Below are 16,849 nucleotides of genomic sequence, written 5' to 3' on the forward strand. Positions count from 1 at the left end.
CCTTTCTGGACTCTGGAACAAACAGAGCTCTCGAGCTTCACTTCCCAACTTCACCCCGCCGTCATGGCAGAGCTCCAAGATACCCGGAATGGCCTCCGTGGCCTGTATCAGGATCTCTCTGCCCTTTCGAACAGTCAACTCCCCAACGTCGATCGCTTGTGTTTCGAATTGGAGACCCATATTCAAGACTTCCGCAAACTCCTAGACAAGCCAGCGAAGAACAATGCCAGCCGTCAAGCTGTTCTCTCAGGTAAGTAGCCACTTCGTATCTTGGTTATCCCGAACACTAGCTGTTCGTCCGCTTCGATAAGCTACTAATGTCAAATGCGATACAGGGAAGATCACCGTTGCCGACGTTGAATACTCGGTGAACCAGGATTTCCAGCAAGGCGCACTGCAACTTGCGGATGCGCTCGACATCGATGAATTGGAAGCAGCAGTTATGTTTTTGGCCGCCCAGGAAAATTCGCAAGCGCTGGACAGGCCTCCACTGATCGCTGCGATAATAAGCTTCCACGAGCGCCGCCTTTTTACCCTCGAGTGCCTACGTCTCATCTTCCGAGAATCGCGTGAAATTGAACATGAAACGACCCACCCTATCATGCACGAAACGCTAGCCCACGTCCTGGAAATTAAAAACAGCCCTCTGCGGAATGCCTCCCTCTTCGCGCGAAAAGCCTTGAGTTCCATGGCCGACATCCAAAAATGGCTGTCCCTTCTTGGAGATCAAGTTCAAAAAGCTTCAGTTGTCGGCCAGGAAAATGACCGCGATATCATGGAAGCCATTGAATTCCAACGTACGAGTCTGCAACAGCAGCATGAGTCACTTGGAGCGATCCTATTCTATATGTTCAAAGGGACATACACCAGCAGCGAAGACTTCCGCATACTTGTGGGTCAGTTGAAGAACATTGATTGCTTCGACGGACTTTTGTTTCACTACATTCCAGTCACAATTGCGTCTTTTGTACAGCATGGTTCTCCCGAGGGCTCTGGATCCGAGAAGGAGGCACGAGACCTGCACAAATTAATTACCGCAACCAAGGATGGCCAAGGATGGAAGCTGTCAAATTTCCACGCCGCCCTTGTTGCTCTGTGGCTCTCAGTCTACAGTGGATGGTACTTTGATGGTGTTTCATCCCCATCAGTCGACGCAGAGAAGGAATCTGAAGAGCGTACGAAGATGTTCATGTCTTCTCTCGACGATGGTGCCCTTGATTTCATGCTTGCGATCTGCTCCAGCGTCAACACCGAGGAATGGGCAGACCCCGCGCGGAGCGAATTAGTCACATTACTGCTCAGGGAAAGTGTCGTATCATTGCCTGATCCCGAGCCATGCTCTGGCTTTATGAAGGAGCTTTTGATGGAAAACTTCGAGGTTTTTGTGGAATCGTGCGTTGCAAATATGCCTGACGCTGTCCGACGGTTGAAGTCGGAGGAGGACTCACAGCGACTGGACCAGATCACCGCACTCCGAGACGGCCTTACTTCTAACCTCCACCGTGGCTTGGTAGAGGTGCGGACTCACCTTGAGTCCCTCCTTATGATCATCTCATTCGCATTTGAGCACCGACAGGAAGCCGCCCAAGAATTCTGGGCTGACCCTGATGGGAATCTTTATGGCTTCCTTCAGTGGGCATCCAAGCGACAGACTGTTCCTCGGGTCAGCGCTTTTTGCGAAATGCTGTGTTCGATATCCGAGGGCGAAGAAAATGCAGGTGCGGCGCATCGATTCCTGTCGGAGGAAGACAAGTTTATGTCTACCAAGTTCAAGCGATCTACAACAATGAATTGGTCGCAAATGTTCGCTGAACTAAAGCTTTACGCATCTCGTGTCACTGAGAAGCCTTCCACAACTACAAGCCCCCAAGGAGCGCCAGGGATCTTTCGTCCACGGAAACCAGAGCCCGTGGAAATGAACGAGCCTGAGAGCCCAGTGATGCTGACATGCTACCTTCGGCTGATAGGCCACCTGTGCAAGCAGAGTCAACCTATCCGAGAGTGGATGCTGCAAAACGAGTCGTTCAATGTTGTTAGCACACTGTTAGACCTGTGCAGTGGCCCGATTCCATCGCATCTTCGGGCAACTACCTTTTCAACTCTCTCAGCATTAATGACTGATAAATTCTCCGCCGTTGGAAAGGAAACGTGGGCCCGTCTCGATGGGTGGTTATCGGGAGGAACTGGTGCGTCCGGAATTGGCAAAGTCCCTTTGGTTTCCAACCCTGCCGTCTGGCACCAGCAACAAGCCTTGCAAAAGATTGGAGAGAGCTTTGACCAGACAAATGCATTCATTGTTCTTATCAATGCACTTATTGCTCCCTCACCCGACTCAATTGACGACCCGATGTCGCTGCCTTTCCCGGAGACCCTAGGTGGAACTTATCGCATGTCCGGGATCGAACCTTACATCGATTTCATCCTGGGACATGCCTTTTCACGGAAGATACAAGATCTTAACGAGTACCAGTCCCGCCTGTTGACCTTCAGCTGCCTGGACTTCGTTGTGGCAAGCTTGAAATCCTTCAATGAAGACCTGGTGTTACTTCTGAGCCAGCCGTCCGTGTCCGATTCCCCGACACAGACTTCATCGCTGCTCACTTACGTTCGCTCCCATCCTTTTGCCCGCGTGGTGGACTGGCTTTTCAACGAAGACGTACTCAAATCTCTGTTTGCAACCTCGAAACAAAACGTTTCTGACGTGGCTGCCGCGTCGCCTGACTCTGTTCTGGTTCTAACCTTGCACCGGAGTCTGGAGGTTATGAACTTGCTCGTGGACCTGCAGTCAACATACTTTAACATCGTCAAGCCTTTGGTACAAACCCAGCCCGGACCATCCCGGACCATCGTGGCAAACTCCTCGCTCGCTTCGTTCGAGGACACTGTGCTGAACAATCTGACACTCATCCCCTCACTCTGTCTCTATTGTGGCACGGCGCATGAGCAACTCACTGTCATTTCCATGGCTCTACTGGAAAAGCTTACTAGTTCCAGAAAGCTCAACAAGATGACCTCACCGGAGCTCGTCAAGTGGCAATCCTCGAACAAGATTGTGGAGGTGCTTGCATCTGAGGTCGACGTGGACAGCATATCCCGGCCTCTTGTGTTACAAATGGAACCTGATGTGAGAGAACTTGATTACGGCCCGAATGCTGCCGGCTACGTCATTCGGGAAAGCCTTCTTGCTCTTTTGAACAGTTGCCTGGGAGCGATCACAGACCGCCCAACGGTTGCCCATCTGCTGCTGGGATTCGACTGCGTGGGCAATATTCTCGATGTGTCAGCGGAAGGGCTATTCGCGAATCAAAGTTCCTTGCTGCATGCCATCGTGAATTTCCTGAAGGCTTATCCGGAGATCCTCGATGGTGGCATTATATCTTGGGTAGTGCACCTCAAACGTATGGCCTTTGAAGTGCTGAAGCATTTGTGGTCATCGAAGCTGGCAAGCTACTACACCCTTGGTGAAATGCGTGCTCAGGCATTCCTGCGCGAGATGTTTGCCTACCAACCGATTATTGGCCCAAGCACTACCTGGAATGGATTCCCTATTGGTTCAGATGAATTTTGGCTCACAGACGCTGCTACTGCACTGGCTGAATTCCTGCTTTACCGAAGTCACCTCTTCACATATGCTGCAACCGAGGTTCGCTCGACAGCAAAAGCTAGATCACCGGCTCTACATACCCAAATTCTTTCCGTATTGCTCGGAAACACGGTTTCGGATGACGGTGAACCGATATCCAGTCCGTCCGTGTTTGACCTTTTCGATTTCGCAGATCTTGATGTTGGACGCCAGTTCAACATGCCCCAGCTCCACTTGCTTGGTGATGTTGCTCTTCAATTAGAAAGCAAGCGGGAGGAGGGCGTGTACAGCATGGAAGGGGTAGAAGAGATGATACAAATGCGGAAAGCAGAACTCACGGCCAATGGACCGCTCCGCCCGCACGATGAGGAGCAGCTGCTAATTGAGGCGAACGATCTCAAGTTGTTCATTCTCGCAATGAAGCAGAACAATCTGATACAAACAAATCGCTATCACGCCCTCCGTTCCTGGGTAGAGCTCGTTGCCACCATGATCACTTGTTCTGCTATGGATGAAGGAAGCAAGCCAGCTTTCATTCTACATTCAATCCAATTGATTCTCCCTAAGCTCACGACGGCGATCGAGGCGGATCTCCCCGAAGCGCTTGAACTGGCACGATTGGCCGAATTGTTGATCGGTCGACTTGCATCGGAGCCATCGGCGACAGATGTGTCTCGAAGCGGAGATGTAATCGACGAAAAGCTCCACCAGCTCTTCCAACTCTGCATCCGAGGCACCAACCTAGCAACAGGGAATGTGTTGTTGAGAGAAACACTTTACAGCATTTGTTCCCACTACATAACACGCATCACATCGTCGAGCAAAGGCCATGAAAACCTACGGCGCCTTAGCCAACATGTCATCAAAGCGGCCGGTTCTAGCCTGATTGAGACCATGTGCGACGACGCCTATACTGGCCAAGAGTCGTGCCGTGCATCTGCCCTTGTGCTATTGAACAGTTTAGCTGTTTTAGATCGCCAAACTGATTGTGTGTTGGCTGAGTTAATCTCGAGGTCCAATTATTTGAGCCTATTCCTGGATGCCTTGCGGTCTCTTCCCCTTGAACTTCACAATGCTCAGGGGAGCGGTCAGTCATTTCCCCTTTGAAACGACCGTGTTATTATAACTAATCAAAACTTCAGACACCCCGGCACTACTGGCATACTACGAGTCGCTTTTGTCGTTACTTCAGCGGCTCTCTCAAACCAAGGGCGGAGCAAATTGTGTGCTCAACTCTGGTCTCTTCCAAGCCGTGCACGAATCACGACTTTTCGCTGCTGATCCAGACATCGGCATTGGTCAGTCAATTGTATCCCGGCTCGATTGTATCTTGCTAACACTCTCAGACATTGAAAATCCCGATGCGCTTCAGAGATATTACGACCTTATCCTTTCAGTCCTTCAGGTCATCGTGTATGCGGTTTTCTCTCGAGGTATCCACAACGAACAGCTTAAGGAGCAGACCCGCGTATTCTTGGCTGAAAACCGGCCATGTATGGTGGGTATCTTCAAACGATCTGCCAAGATTGGGAACACATCAAGCGCCCACCACGAGACTCTTTGTGAACTGGTCAAGACATTCATGGCTCTTGTTACTGCCACGGATTTCATGGAGGTACGTTTTCTTTTTGCAGTTTATTGGGACGAATTGATTATCATGTGACTAACGGTGTGTAGTTCGAGGAGCAGGAAGTTCAACATATCGCCCGACCAGCATTGTTCTCATGAGCCTTCGCCTACTGATGCTCACTGGAAAACTGAGATGAAATGCATGTATCATTATGACCCGGTGGAGTGCAGGCGGTTCCCAGGTTGAGCGATTTTATTTTGAAATTCATTTGCATCACATCTAGTTCGTTATGTGTAAGAAATCTGCCCACTTCAAGCTTTCGGGTCTTGTTATGGCTATCCCTAGGGGGAGTTCACCGACCACCATACTATAGCCCCCTAGGCCCTATAAGTAATGGCCGAAGGGGACTGCAAGACGATGAGACTCGTTCAAAAAGGAGTTAACCTTGGTGATAAAGTTCCGGACATCAGTCGATAGGTCTGTTCTCTTTAGAAGCTCTTTGACCCTGACTGAAAAATTTTCGGCCTCGGAGCCGTCTAGTTCAAAGTAAAAAAAGTGAAAAGTCGCATTCCTGGGTCGAGAGGCTATGTTTCCCTGATAGATTGCTGACCTTCGAGGCATGCCTGGAAAATGCACCCAGGACCTCGCCATGAAGTTTTGAGCGCATCCTCCAAGGTCATGTAGGGCAGTCCTTTGGAAATGCAGTTTTCGCCTAGATCTAGTCGTTGCAAACACGCCATGACCATACTTAAGGTATAGCATTCGCCATGTGTCTTTTCTGGTGTCTTTTCTGGTGTCTTTTCTGGTGTCTTTCTTTGGCGTCCTTTTTGATACCTAGCTAAACGTCTTTTTTGATGTCTTTTTTGATGTCTTTTTTGATGTCTTTTTTGATGTCTTTTTTGATGTCTTTTTTGATGTCTTTTTTGATGTCTTTTTTGATGTCTCTTTTCATATTCTATCTATCACAGCAAAAATAACACAAAAGCGCCTTGGAAAGAGGAGTGTATTTTTCCTATTCGGTCCCATGCATATAACCTAGCCCTAACTCCCAATTTGATAGACCCGAGTTAGCTGTACATGTATGAAGCATGTCCACTTGGATCACTAGACATACCTATGTAGGTATACATGTAGTGTATAGTGCATGTATGTACATGTATGTAGTAGTGACACGCTCCTTCCGTATTTCCTTGCCCTAACTGGTTTCCATGGCCACCAACCACCTTCGTTCCTTCCTGTATAGCTTCATATTCTGTTTATCAAACCATCGTACCTTCCTGTTGCCATTGCCCGTTGCCATGGAGTATCCCAGTGTTATTTATTTCCCCCCCAGTCCTCTTTTCCTTTTCTTCTTTCTCCTCTCCCCATGCCACTGGTCATTATCACTTGCACTGCTTTTGATTACTACCAAGCTATCACAATGCTCTCTGCTACTTCTACTGCTTCTTCTTCTGCTTTCGGCAAAAGGACTCGTCCTCGCCGCCTCCTATCTAAATACCGCCCTCCTCCTTCGAAGTCATGCCTCGCCGCTTCAATCTCTGGCCGGGATCCCACCCCACCTGGAGAGCCTTGCGTCCGGAAGACTGTACACTTCCCCGACGACAAGCCCTCCCTCGAGCGGGTCAGGATCATCCCGGCTCGGCCAGAGCGGAACCTACAGGCCTCCTTCAAGAAAGGCCAGGTCGCGGAGACGAAGTCGTTCATCATGTACACTTCGAATCCCTCGGGCTCCAACCAGCGGTTCCTCTCCAAGCTTCCCGGAAGCTCTGGACCTCGGTACGAAACCCATTCACAATGGATGAGCGTTGTACGTGCCCGTCAACTCGCCGCTGCCTATTCCTCTGAGCCCCGTTCTCCTCCGCGGTCCGCACCTTCCTCCGAAGGGTCAGCGCCCGAACCTGCCACCTATGGTTCGCCCGAAGAGTCTTCCTCCTTTGACATGTCCTCCCTGAAGGATGCCCTGCCTGAACCTGCCTCCAGCGGTTCACAGCATGGGTCTGACTTCGACATGTCTGCGATGGCTCGTGATCTGCCTGACCCTGACAAGGCCTTCAACATGTCCTCTCTGGCCGATGCACTCCCGGACCCGACTGACACCTTCGATATGAGCTCGCTTATGCGTTCTCTTCCCGACCTCGATGCTGCCCCCGAAGTACCATCCCCTCCGCCTGTGCACCAGGCCGTGGTTGCTTCCCCCCCTTGCGAGCCTCGCAATTCACCGCCAAGGGTTCCTCAACGTGTGGTCCAGACCCACGTCCAGGTTGGCCCGTTCTCGCCAGACTTGTTCTTCAACCTTTGTGCGGTCTTCCTTGTGGTGGGGTCTTGCTTCCCATGCCTTGCACCAGCAGTCTATGCTGTGCTTGTGCTGCTCCTCATCCATGGGATGTTCTTCTTTTGAAGCTGACGGTCTGCATTCGGTGTCCTCGGAGTCCTCCTCGGCTGATTGGCTTCCTCTTCCTTCCTCTGTTGTTCTTTCTTTTGTATTTCTGGGTCTGCTTTTTTCCATGTTTTGTTTTGTTCTTCTGAGGCTTTTGCCGTTTGCTTTTGTGAAAACAAAAAAAAAACCCAAAAAAAAAATTGCTTCCTCTGTTGTTGTTTCTGGCGTTTCTGGGTCTGCTTTTTTCTATGTTCTGTTTTGTTCCTTCTGAGGCTTTTGCCGTTTGCTTTTCTGAAAACAAAAACCCCCAAAAAAAATTGCTTCCTGCGTTGTTGTTGGCGTTTCTGGCGTTTCTGGCGTTTCCTTTGTTTTTTCCTTGGGAGATCTGGTGAGTACGTGGTGAGTATCTGGTGAGTATTTTGGAGACATGGGGGCAACGTCTCTGTCTGTGATCGCGAGGAAGGCAGCAGGGACGTGTGGAGACTCAGGATGGCAACGAGGGTAAGTCATTACCAACCATGTGATGATTTCTAAAGTTAACATCGCGATCAATACCAGGAGGCTGGTGGGTATTCCCGACGAATCGAACCGACCGAATCGAACGTCACTGTCTGTGAATGTGCGGAAGGCAGCAGGACGTGTGGTGGCTTCATTTCTTTTTCCGTCAAGGTAAATATGATTACACTCCTTTCCTTTTGATCTTATACTAACCGCATGTCTTCCAGGGGAGGGGAGGGGAACGTCTCTGTCTGTGACCGCGCGGAAGGCAGCAGAGCGTGTGGTGGCTCAATTGGATGGCGACGGGGGTAAGTCCTTGGTAAGCATATGATGGCTCCGAGGCTAACATGACGACCAATTTCAGGTGGCTGGTGGGTGTCGCCGCCGCAAACCGTACCAATTAAATGTCTCTGTCTGTGAGCACGCGGAGGGCAGCAGAGCATGTGGTGACTTGCTTCCCCCATCCAAATCCTTTTGCAAGCAGCATGGTTGAACCGCAAGGTCTTCCTGCTTCGTGTGCTGACATCTTATAGATCGATCAATGTCTCTGTCTGTGAACATGTGGAAGGCAGCAGGACATGAGTGTGGTGGATTTATCCTTTTCTCCTTCAAGGTAAATATGATTCCAATCCATTATTTTTGGCCACATACTAACCGCATATCTTTCAGGGGAGGGAGCTGGGGACGTCTCTGTCTGTGAACGAGCGGAAGGCAGCGGAGCGTGTGGTGGCTCAATTGGAGTGGTGACGGGGTAAGTATACTCCAGGCCTCTGATGGCATGGGCTAACACCCACAGGTGGATGGTGGGTATCGTCACCACGAATCAAACTGATCGAACGGAACGCCTCTGTCTGTGACGCAGAAGGCAGCATATCGTGAGGTAATTGCTTCATATTTTGGATTTATTGCCCCAACACTTGGAGACAGCATGGATGAGCCGGAAGGCCTTCCTGCTTTGTGTGCTGACATCGCGTAGCTCGGTCAAACGTTTCTGTCTGTGAACATGCGGAAGGCAGCGGGACGTATGGTGGCTTCATCCTTTCTTTCTTCAAGGTAAATATGATTCCACCTCTTTCTTTTTTGATCGCATGCTAACCGCATGTCTTCCGGGGGAGGGGGGGCGTCTCTGTCTGTGACCGCGTGGAAGGCAGCAGAGCGTGTGGTGGCTTCATATTTCGTTTTCCAGAGTAAATATGACCCCAGTCCCTTTTCCTTCCTTTTATCTCGTGCTGATCCCGCATGTTCCAGGGGAGGATGTTGGCGAACGTCACTGTCTGTGAACGCGTGGAAGGCAGCAGGACGTGTGGTGGCTCGCCTTTTTGGCGAAGGGAGTACGTCTATGTCCTTGCCCATGGATTTCTGTGATTGTGCTAATGACTCAGTACCGAGTATCCTACATCTTTTCTTCTTCTTCTTTTCCTCTTTTTTTCATCATATATTCTCGCAGTGCGAGGGGTATGGAGAAGAAAGGATGAAGATGAGTACATACAAGTGGTCTGTGCGTACACCAAGTGTATCAAGTACACTCTGAATCACAATGGTCTTTTCCAACACAAACAGAGTGACGGATCTTGAGAGGAGTATTTATGGTCTCGGGAATTTGACCGTCGTGTTCCAGAAAGAAGAATCTAAGGTTTACTATAAGGCAAGGCCCAGAAAAGCTCAATCCAACCAACCACGTGCTTTCCGAGGAAAATACACAAATTGTAAGGCCTAAGCTCATTCAACTGTCCGCAATCTCTTCCTCGAATACTGTGCCAATAAGCCTATGCACTGTATAAGAGTGATCAACCATACCCTGTGGCAGACCAAGAGGGCCGTGCAAGTTACCGATGACACTAGTGACACTGTCAATAATTGGCGACCACCCGAATGCAAAAGCAGCCTTGCCATTCTCCGTGCACGAGAGCCGGTCCAGAAAATTAAGGATGTCTATCTATGCATGAGGCATATATGATCTGGTCTCAGTAAGCCCCGTGGTCACTGTCGGTGCTAGACAATCACTGAGGTACCGTACATTATCCCAAGGAATTCGGTACCAGTCACAAACCACAAATGGAGCAGAAATTCTTTCGTCAAGGGTGTAATTAAAGCATCTCTGGTTGCAGTTATGGTGTTCCGTCTTCACAACGATACACGCCCTGGCTGTCCCGGCGATGGCAATTATCACGCATGGTTGAAGTGAGATGAGCAGGACTCGATGACTCTCGTGGGTGCTTGGCCTGCTCTTCTTAGAGAATCATCCTTATCACTTCCCATGATTGACGTTGTGTTGCCAGGGCTGCCTCAACCATGCACAGGGCAGTGGGTGCTGGTTGTCGACGTTCCCGTTTCCTTCCAGGACATGTCCAAGCACAGCCTGGAGCTTTTGGGCATAAACCCAGACAAAAATGTAGAAAAAGGACTGGTTCAGCAGTAATGCCTGTGTGAAAATGTAATAGGTAACTGTACCCAGATCGTTTACTATCGGGTGTTATTGTCAATGAGACGAGGGAATTTGCTTTCTTTGTGTATGGCATGATAGCATTTTCCAATAGTCTATAAATGATATAAGTGTTGAGCAAAGGCGTACCGAGGCCGACTGGATGTAGATTTATATGGTAAAGGCATTATGCATTAGATGTGTCCAGAATATATGATCGTCAGTTAGGGCTAATTGTCACAAAGCCCAAGTCCGAGACCCGAAATTGGCCATGTAGTGTTGGATTTTATCTTTTACGATCGAGAAGGGTCTACTACCGTGCAGTTTTAGATACTGTTGGCTATTCGAGATGAAACTGATATCAATATCAATTATTGTTTCATTAACATCGAAACTCGAAACTCGATGATTCATGCACTCGGACTGCTCCACGAATCCACGACACTACATCTACAAGAAAGAAAACAATGCGATGAATAAAAAGCATATTAGAATGATATTCGAGACTACTCCTAAAACAGACAAGTTAATCTGCCAACTTCGTGATGCAAGGAAGCGCCAGCATAACACCGACCCATGAAAAAGATAAGAGAAGACAGCACAAACTCGCAAGACCAGTAACGAGATCAAGTAGATGTTTATGTATGTTGCAAGAAGGGGGAATAGTCGTAAAGAGACAACCCGCGAAGCCCGGCCAGTTGAGAACCAAAACTCTATACAAGTCGTGACGTGTAAATGCGCTGAAACAGATCCAGAGAGGTGTAAAGGTTGTGCATGAGGTGACGGGGGAATGGTATGAGACGTCACCAGAATGGATACGAAGTCGAAGTGCGAGATATGAGATAGGCAAACGCTCAACGGATCGAAGGATAGCAAAGAAGATGAAAAGACAGGGTGGATCATGGACTGGAGAAAATAATGAAAGAGCCGTGTAGAATAACAAACTCAATCCGATGAATGGACTACGGTGGTGTCGGAGTCTGTCCCAGCTCTGCGTGGTCGCGAGGCTTATCGCGGGATCGCATGTACATGGCATCGGAGTGCGAGGGATCAATCGGGCGGGGAAGACTTCCATGTTGTTGCTGTTGTTGGGACACAACCTCCCGTGCGTAGAATTCTACGAGCATTGTCCCATATGACTCTAGTTCTTCGACAGTGATGGCGAGTCGGAAGTCATTCAGAAGGAGGAATTGTAGTTCCAAATGGTTGAGCTCCACCAGTGGAAGTCCGCCAACCTGCGTAACCGATAACGATTAGCTGTGGTCTGGCAGTCAGATATAAGAATGACATACCTTTGCATAACGTGAATTGGTGTAGAAAACATCAGAGAAGAACTTGCTCGCACAGGTCACGGCAGCGATGACCAGTCGATGGATATTAAAACTATCAACGACGAAGAAATGTGAAAGTGCCTCGGCATCCGACTGAGGTGAAAGGCTCGGCGAAATTGAAGTATTCGGCCCATGCGAGTCCTGCGCAGTAAAGCCTGTTGAATGGGGTGGTGTCGCCATCAGAGAATCCCGCATCTCGGAGTCCCCTCCAGACACAGTAGATGCGGATGCAGATGAGGATCCAGATCCCTCGGTAGAGTCCCAACGTTGGTGCAGGGTGTCGAGCTGATCACGGTTGACCAGCTCGGTCATGCGGTCGAAGTAGACCAGCAAGCTTAGAAAGACCTCATAGGTTGTAGGACAGTATTTGTGAATGCGAGTTAAATAACTCAAGATTGTGATGGTCGGGACATTCTTGCCGTGGAATGCGAGCACGCTGGTAGCCTGTGGGCTAAGGTTCGAGGTGCCCTCGGGTGGCGGGATATGGCGATGTACATGTTCGTGATGTATATCGTTTGTAGTCGTGATCTTAGTCAGAAGCCCAGCGACCATCTCGATGATCTCCGTGACCGGCATGGAGCTAATCTCATACTGTCGTTGGTGCGACCCAGTTCCCGAAGTGTGTGAGCTCCGCGATCCCACCAGGTCCTCGTTGGCGAGACTCTGAATGTGAGATAAGCTTTGGACCCGGATGCGACTCGGTGAATTGGCTTCGGAGCCTGGTACAGACTGCATGGACTGGTGTGTAGGTTGAAGGCGCGGTGAATCCGGCGCCGACTGATTAGAAGAGTACGGGTTGCTCCCGCTCTGGGTTGGTGGGGTACGTGTTGAGGAGTAAGAGTCCGGAGGAAAGGCATGGCTAGGATGAGACGTCATCGAGGGCGGGCGTGAGGTGAAGGTGGGAGTCTCGGAAGAAGAGCGGGAAGCTTGAGAAGGTGTGCGCGAGTTGATGTAAGCCGGTACATCATTCGCATGCACAGGAAGCCGAGCAGAGCCTACGGACGGTGGGGCAATGGAGGTGGGGGTGGAGGAGGCAGTCGAGTGAGTGTCCATTGGCTGGGCGAAAGAATAAACTGAATCCGAGTCGATTGCGCCTCCCAGCATGTCGATATGATCCGACGGCACGTGGTTGACGACGATGGAGCCCATATCAAGGCTATGATCTGTTTTTCTGCGGGAACACGGGTCAGCAAGGCGGTCGCAGCTTGGAGACTCGCCACTGTGAACCGGACATGGGAGATCGAATAGAATAGGGATGATATGCACGATACAAGGGGAAAGGGAGGGAAAAGAGAGGGATAATAGAGGGGCTTGCATACACTTTGGATTACCCCAAGGGCTAGACGACGGAAATCAGGGAAAAATCCCCGAGCTAAAAGAGAGAGAGTTTGAGGATCAACGACTGATCGAATCCATTGAAAAGAAAAGGATAACACAGAGAGGAGAAAAGAGACAGAAGAACAGGAGTAACAGGAGTAACAGGGGAAGCGCGTAAGTTAGGGGACTCTTGAAGTTGGGGAGTTTGGGTCAAAGTGAGGTGCGAGGTCAGTGAGGTCAGTGCCGGGGAAATATGAAACAGGATTTAATTAGGCAACATGTCAACTTCTCATATAACAATTCTTGTTTGGACTAATTAAGAGATAAAAGAAAGAAAAAAAAGAAACATACTCTAACATACTCTCTAGTACTGGGAGTATGTTCTAAGAGATCTGTCATTGAGGGCTGATATAAAAGGAACGGTGTATGTTGTAGAGGGTCTATAGGCTGGACTATATTGACGAATGATAGAACGATATGCATCCTCGTGGGAGTGATGATGCTCATACATCTTAGGCTTAGCGCTATTATATTTAGTCCGGGGATGAACATTGGAATTCCAATGTGTGCATGTGGGATGTGACATGTTTACCCTACGTATCTCCTAAGTCTAGGCAGTACTAATGGAAAAAAAACTACAGATCTACATACATATGTAAGAGTGTTGTATGTTCTACAGAGTATTACAGTACTGAATCAACTCAATCCATGAACAGAATAGACCCAGGGTATATAAATCCGGTGTTCCTCCCGGTCTATTCAAGTATATCACTCACTCGGCAGTTATCACCCAATAGCCAGCTGGCCGAGCACTTCCGATCTAGTTCTTGACTTGCTCGGTCCTTTTCTCCCTACATAGCCCGATGATAAAGGTGGGGGTATGGCAGCACTCGTGGACTAGTGTCAGACTTGTCATATTGGCACTCGGACATCGTATATCCCCGGTGGGGGCGCATAGTAGAATGTGAAGTCCGGAGAACTGGGATCATGAAACCATTCCATTTGGTGATTGACGCAATATTAGAACGCTTATTAATTCGTCACTCCGGGCCCAGTGTAGCCGTTGTCAGGCAGGTAGAGATGTCTCACGGCACCGGCCTTGGTCAAGACCACGAGACGAATGACACCACCGGAGCTACCGTCCCACTTAATAGCCTCCTGCAAAGCACTCCGCACGAAATCGATGCCTTCTTCCTCCGTCATCTGTTCCCGCCAGTGGGCATCAGTATAACCGTAGATGTAGGTCGAGCCCGAACCGCCGATAGCGAACGGCTGCTTGTGAAGGGATCCTCCTAACGGTATCGAGAACACTTGACCTCCGTGTCGTGCATCCCATCCGGCAAGAATGATACCCGCACTGTTGTTCAGTCAGCACGAATTGAGCAATGATCCAAAGATCCGGGTACAGACCTCAGCGCGTCCTTGTTCTCATAACACAATTCCTGGAAGAGTGACGCAGCAACCTGTGTGGTAGGGGCCTCGGCGTTCGTTACACCGTACATGTTGAGATGGTAGGAGACGATGTCGGCCACAGCCTGGGTGTCCGCGGCGGAACCCGATCGGCAGCACCAGATGGTGTCGTGCACCTGTGTCAATTTGTCGGTGACTCGGTTGGCAATGTAGGCACCGGTGGTTGTTCGACTGTCCGCACCCAGGATGACTCCGTCTTTGAAGTTGATAGCCATGCTGTTGGAACGTTAGTGGGGATGGTTGCAGATGGTAAGGTTCGAGAGCTCCAGCTCAACTTACATCGAGGTTCCCAAGCTGAATGAAGAATGATACGTTAGTATATGTTGATTAACGCCCATGGCAAATAATATCATAAGCTTAGCTTACTTGACCTCGCCAGACTTCAGGTGGTTCATGTCGACGTGAATGCCATCTGGAGATGTTAGCTGGTTGCTGTCGGCGGATGACGATAGCTCTGCTCACCTTCACCAAGCATTCCTGATGTTCCATGGGGGGCGACCATTTTGTGCTGTGTTCGAGAGAAATTAGGAAAAGTGAAAAGATGACTTCAATAGATCAAATAAAACGGCAAGGAGAAGAGGGAGGTAAGGGAAGAAGTAGAGGTGATGCTATCATGAACACAGGCAGAAGCTCACAACGCGGCAGCTCGGGCGGTGAGGCCCCAGCCCCTGCGACTTATCATCTTCTCCCCCGCGAGATTCCCTGAAGCTCAATTGCCCTTTTCTTCTGTGGCGGTTCATATTAACTTACTGTATTCGTCTCTGGTCGCATTGGCCGTATCTGCTAGTCGATAAATTTGCAATACCAGAATCTCCCAGGCTTCGTTTTGTCCCGTGCTCTATCAGGTCCCCACTCTTAAGCCAACTCAGCGCCATGTCCGAATCCCCTCCGCCTCCGTCTTGGAGCATCAGCAACATGGCCAACAGTGCTGCGCAGTTCATGCGACTGCCGGTTCTTGCGTCATCTGGTCTGGCTGTTGTTGCAAGTGGGCTCCTTTACTTCAAGCAAAAGTACGCTATTGGCATCTAGGCCATTTGTTTACGAAGCTAACCACTTTCCCCAGTGAATTAATCTATCCGCGCAATGTCCCCGTTGATGCGCGCACAAATGTCCCTAGTCCTCGCCAATTTGGCATCAGCGACTTTGAAGACCTCCAGATCCCAACACCCGACGGAGAGTCCTTGCATGCCCTTTTTCTCCGGCAACGACCAACCCGCTTCTCTCGCAATCTGACAGTCCTAATGTTCCACGGAAATGCAGGCAACATCGGCCACCGCGTCCCGATTGCGAAAGCTCTACAGGATACACTTCAGTGCAATGTCCTCCTGCTGGAATACCGCGGATACGGGATGTCTACAGGTACACCGGATGAAGCCGGCCTTAAGATCGATGCTCAAACCGGCCTTGATTACCTACGACAGCGCCCAGAGACGAGGGATACCGACATTATTGTCTACGGACAAAGTTTAGGAGGTGCCGTGGCTATCAATCTAGTTGCCAGCAACGAGGAGCAAGGTGATATAGGAGGACTGATCTTGGAGAACACTTTCCTGAGCATACGCAAGTTGATCCCAAAGTATGTTTTCGAATTAACGGCAAGGTTTCCGGGCGAGCAATACTAACCTAAACAGTGTCTTCCCCCAGCGCGATACTTGGCACGTTTCTGCCACCAATATTGGACTAGTGAAGATATGCTGCCTAAGATCACCAAAACTCCAGTTCTTTTCTTGAGTGGATTAAAAGACGAGCTTGTTCCGTAAGTTTTTCTACCCCCCAACATGGAGTTTTATGGCTAACATCCCTTAGCCCGTCGAATATGACCCAATTATTTGCTGTTTGCCAGTCCGAATGCAAGATCTGGCGCACACTCCCGAACGGCGGTCACAATGACTCTGTTGCTGAGCCAGGCTACTTCGAGCACATTCTTTCCTTCGTTACGGAAGAAGTGCTACCTAATAAATAGTGCTTAAACTGACGTGGATTTTGCTTGGGTTTTTCGAATTCGCCCTAGCGAACCCTTTACCCAAGGCATCTCATGTTTTCTCTCCCGCCAAGAAGTGCAAACACTTCAAGCTTTGCTTCAATGCTTGGCTGTCAAACCCCTTTTCGACAGCCAATCTAGACGTCTGGTTTCGGTCCCTACAACACAAGAAACAATTGACAAGAACTGTTGATTATGACCATGATACCCCTGCCACGCAACCAAGACACGAATTTCACTTTGCATCCGTTGGAATGATCACGGCCTGCCTCTTTGGCCCATACATGGCCCTGATGACTT

At 49.6% G+C, this 16,849-nt stretch overlaps 6 protein-coding genes across 6 annotated transcripts; 4 read left to right on the forward strand and 2 right to left on the reverse strand.

Moving 5' to 3' along the window:
* Positions 1 to 63: 63 nt before the first annotated feature.
* On the forward strand, positions 64 to 5,311 carry N7489_001144 (nuclear pore complex Nup192/Nup205 family protein; the record flags this gene model as incomplete). Its single annotated transcript, XM_056706899.1, has 5 exons — positions 64 to 250; positions 336 to 4,670; positions 4,726 to 4,881; positions 4,930 to 5,198; positions 5,261 to 5,311. 5 exons carry the CDS (start codon positions 64 to 66, stop codon positions 5,309 to 5,311), a joined length of 4,998 nt encoding a protein of 1,665 aa, XP_056571201.1.
* A 1,208-nt stretch (positions 5,312 to 6,519) lies between these two features.
* Positions 6,520 to 7,551, forward strand: N7489_001145 (uncharacterized protein; the record flags this gene model as incomplete). Its single annotated transcript, XM_056706900.1, has 1 exon — positions 6,520 to 7,551. One exon carries the CDS (start codon positions 6,520 to 6,522, stop codon positions 7,549 to 7,551), a length of 1,032 nt encoding a protein of 343 aa, XP_056571202.1.
* Positions 7,552 to 8,019: 468 nt separating this feature from the next.
* N7489_001146 (uncharacterized protein) lies at positions 8,020 to 8,775 on the forward strand (the record flags this gene model as incomplete). Its single annotated transcript, XM_056706901.1, has 6 exons — positions 8,020 to 8,031; positions 8,089 to 8,149; positions 8,256 to 8,347; positions 8,393 to 8,474; positions 8,562 to 8,641; positions 8,698 to 8,775. The coding sequence occupies 6 exons, from the start codon at positions 8,020 to 8,022 to the stop codon at positions 8,773 to 8,775; spliced, it is 405 nt and encodes a 134-aa protein (XP_056571203.1).
* A 2,637-nt stretch (positions 8,776 to 11,412) lies between these two features.
* Positions 11,413 to 12,930, reverse strand: N7489_001147 (putative cyclin-dependent protein kinase complex component; the record flags this gene model as incomplete). Its single annotated transcript, XM_056706902.1, has 2 exons — positions 11,413 to 11,685; positions 11,743 to 12,930. 2 exons carry the CDS (start codon positions 12,928 to 12,930, stop codon positions 11,413 to 11,415), a joined length of 1,461 nt encoding a protein of 486 aa, XP_056571204.1.
* A 1,200-nt stretch (positions 12,931 to 14,130) lies between these two features.
* pre3 (proteasome core particle subunit beta 1) lies at positions 14,131 to 15,103 on the reverse strand (the record flags this gene model as incomplete). The annotated part of the gene is made up of 5 exons (XM_056706903.1): positions 15,031 to 15,103; positions 14,935 to 14,980; positions 14,848 to 14,862; positions 14,509 to 14,784; positions 14,131 to 14,455 (listed from the first exon to the last, which is right to left on the reverse strand). Exons 1-5 carry the CDS (start codon positions 15,068 to 15,070, stop codon positions 14,131 to 14,133), a joined length of 702 nt encoding a protein of 233 aa, XP_056571205.1. The 5' UTR covers positions 15,071 to 15,103.
* A 338-nt stretch (positions 15,104 to 15,441) lies between these two features.
* On the forward strand, positions 15,442 to 16,531 carry N7489_001149 (alpha/beta hydrolase; the record flags this gene model as incomplete). Its single annotated transcript, XM_056706904.1, has 4 exons — positions 15,442 to 15,578; positions 15,632 to 16,148; positions 16,200 to 16,324; positions 16,375 to 16,531. The coding sequence occupies 4 exons, from the start codon at positions 15,442 to 15,444 to the stop codon at positions 16,529 to 16,531; spliced, it is 936 nt and encodes a 311-aa protein (XP_056571206.1).
* Between the last annotated feature and the right edge of the window lie 318 nt (positions 16,532 to 16,849).

Source organism: Penicillium chrysogenum (genome assembly GCF_028827035.1).
Source record: "Penicillium chrysogenum strain IBT 35668 chromosome Unknown utg000001l_segment0_segment0, whole genome shotgun sequence".
Lineage (NCBI taxonomy): Eukaryota > Fungi > Ascomycota > Eurotiomycetes > Eurotiales > Aspergillaceae > Penicillium > Penicillium chrysogenum.